Consider the following 2,756-nt stretch of genomic DNA (forward strand, 5'->3'; position numbering starts at 1 on the left):
GGCAACCCACCTACAGAAACAATAAAGGCAGAGATGAACGCGATTAAAAAAAATAACGCGCTACATGTGATGTAATTAATCACAATTAACACGATAATTTGACACATCTACGTGATATTGTGGTATTTTTAGCGATGGAAGATGGGAAGCGATTCTTCAAAAACGGTTCTGAGCTGTTGAAATTTACTGTAAACATTAACACCAAGAGGAGTGAATTCAACTCGTAATTAGAATCAGCTGAGCACAAGCTGCTGTGAAGAGCAAAAACCTGCCAGTAATTTGACAGACGTTTCTAACTGCCCAAAGGCGCCACAAGATGGCAGCAAAGCACTACTTATGTTTCAAAGACAATTGAGGCTCAACTTTTTAAAACTTAGGATAGCAACACTGTTGTTGGCCATATTGTTCTGAATCAAATAGTTCACAGGATGTTTGAACAAGCCAAGATTTGAATTTGAAATTGTAAAGATGGGCAGCTTCTTTTGTTAGATGTCACTCGCGTGCATGTTTTTTCTGCGTGTGGAAAAGTGGGAATTTTTGGAACATGCAAACCGGTTGTCTTAATTTAATACTATATATATAAAGTTAAAAGCATAATACATATAATACAAAACTCTTCCAACCTTGGGGTGAACTTCCCATTTGTTTCCTGCGCACGGGAGGCAATGGGGCCCTTCTTGAAAACGGATTGTTCCACTCCGGACTTGGACGCTTGGCTCTTCTCGCCAAGCAGTTTTCACACAGAGGAGCAAAGTCCATCTCTTGCTCTTGTTGAAATTGACCAATGGCAGGTGGCATCTCCTCGTAGACCCTGCCCCTTACGCGGAGCTTCTGCAGGTGGTTTGGATGATGAGCTGCTTTCCTGGACGCGCCTTTACTCAACTTCTCCGTCTCGGGTGGCGGTCTATCTTCCGTGGCAACCTTGTGCTCCATCCCCTCACTGTAGCCGCTGTCTGCCTTAGCGGCTTTATCTGGCCCCGGTCGGAGCTTCTTCTCCCAGACCAGGAGTGCTTCGGCCCGGTAGCGGGACTGCTCCGGGAACAGTTCCTCCAGCGCCTCGTGCAGGGCGTTCAGCTCCGGGCGGCCTTTGCCGAGCGCCAAGAGGGCTGTGTCGCTGTGGAAGAATTCGCCAACGCTCTTCACCTGTGGTGGATGATAAAAAACTAGACTTAGGATTCCTGGTGTCGATTTTAGGAATGTAAGGAAGATCCAACCTCTCGGGCAAAAGCCGTGTAGAGGCGAGTCACTCGGGATCGGTGCCAACGAGGAAACCCGAGCGCTTCCGAGACGTCCAGTAGGAGCTGCTCAAAGGAGACCACGCCCCTGCGGTTTAAAAGCACCGTCACCTTGGAAAAAAGATGAGCAAAATGACAGCAGTTTTTTTTTTTTTAATATAAATCAAAAATGCAAAAAATGTCATTTTGCTTTTCATACTCATTAATTAGTCGCCAATCATAGGGGATACATACCAAATCCAGGTGTGAAAATCCAACAATTCATAATAAATTCTGATTTCACAATACAATATGTACTTGGTACAAGACGGTCCAAAAAAAAAAAAAAAAAATCACCTAATGAGCCACATGCTGCTTCATCTAAATACAAAAAGTGGGCAGTTTACCTTCCGCGGTGCGCTTGGACTAGGATGCACGACCGTGACCAGACGGGGTCGCTCGGCGCTCTCTTCTGCGTGTCGCCCGTGGAAGAGCGGCAGGTGAGGGGCCGCCCCCCGGATCTGTCCTGGGTGGTGGCGAGCGTGCCAGAGGGGTGGCGGTAGAGGAGGCGCAGCAGCACCCGTACCACCGCCCGTACGCTTCAAAGAAGGGCAGAGGGCTGCTAAAACAAAGGAATGTACGGTATTAGGACTGCTGCAGTTTTGGGAAATCCGGTTTTGAAAGGACCCTCGGAACCAAAATGGCTGATGTCCCGTGTCTTTACAGGCATTGCTTCCTGAGATTTTTTTGTGGTGCTCCTCATAATAGACATGCTGAACAAATTTCATGTCACTCAGTTAAAGCCTCAAGGACTGAACTTTCAAAAAGATCCAAAAATCCGGAGTTGACCACCCCACCTTAAAAAAAAAAACCCTCAAAACTCAGCTCTCCAAAATTGTTTTTAATGTTTGATGATCACTTGCACATTTTTTAAAAATGTTCTTATGAGTTTTTATAATAGTTGTCTGCTTTCGCTGCTTTGTCTGTTTTATTGTACCTCTGTAAAGTGACTGAGTATCTCTACTCAATACTTAAAATCCTCAACAACAAATCATCCTGATCAGATTTGAGATTTTTTTTTTTCCATTACATGGAGCGCAAGTGGTGCCATTTGAGAGACTTCTTGTGGTCCCAGATAAATTATTTAAGCTTTCTTGAGACGGATATACACACACACACACACCTGAACAAAAGCTTCCTTGACTTGCATATATGCATCATTAATGAAGCTTTGAGGACATGCCACATCTTTCACTTTAGACCACAAAGTGTGTGTGCGTGTGTGTGAGAGAGAGTGACGGGTGTGTGTAAGTGGGGTTGTAACAAGAGTGCTTGTGAGCGTGTTTGTATGAATGTTCACATGTTTGTGTGTGAGCGTATTTGTAGAGTATGAGGGTGTGTGCGTGTGCGTGTGCCAGTGTTGCTGAGAATGAGTGTGTGTAGATGTGCGTGATAGAAAAGTGCGAGTTGCTTCTGACTAACAACACAAACCCCATTTTGTTCGATACTCAAAAAAAAACTGCTTGTCTACGAATTGTTTCC

At 45.0% G+C, this 2,756-nt stretch overlaps 1 protein-coding gene across 1 annotated transcript; it reads right to left on the reverse strand.

The window, feature by feature from the left end:
- Nucleotides 1–578: 578 nt before the first annotated feature.
- LOC109530929 (serine/threonine-protein kinase DCLK3-like) lies at nucleotides 579–2,304 on the reverse strand. The gene is made up of 3 exons (XM_019894884.1): nucleotides 1,622–2,304; nucleotides 1,215–1,346; nucleotides 579–1,143 (listed from the first exon to the last, which is right to left on the reverse strand). The coding sequence occupies exons 1-3, from the start codon at nucleotides 2,000–2,002 to the stop codon at nucleotides 586–588; spliced, it is 1,071 nt and encodes a 356-aa protein (XP_019750443.1). The 5' UTR covers nucleotides 2,003–2,304; the 3' UTR covers nucleotides 579–585.
- Between the last annotated feature and the right edge of the window lie 452 nt (nucleotides 2,305–2,756).

The sequence above is a fragment of the Hippocampus comes genome, unplaced genomic scaffold, assembly GCF_001891065.2.
Source record: "Hippocampus comes isolate QL1 unplaced genomic scaffold, H_comes_QL1_v1.1 scaffold988, whole genome shotgun sequence".
NCBI lineage: Eukaryota > Metazoa > Chordata > Actinopteri > Syngnathiformes > Syngnathidae > Hippocampus > Hippocampus comes.

Coding starts and splice junctions, on each gene's coding strand:
- LOC109530929 (XM_019894884.1), bottom strand. CDS start 2,002: ATGAAATTTGTTCAGCATGTCTATTATGAGGAGCACCACAAAAAAATC. Junction 1,347..1,621: donor GTCCAAGCGCACCGCGGAAG/GTAAACTGCCCA, acceptor CTTTTTTCCAAG/GTGACGGTGCTTTTAAACCG. Junction 1,144..1,214: donor ACACGGCTTTTGCCCGAGAG/GTTGGATCTTCC, acceptor CATCCACCACAG/GTGAAGAGCGTTGGCGAATT.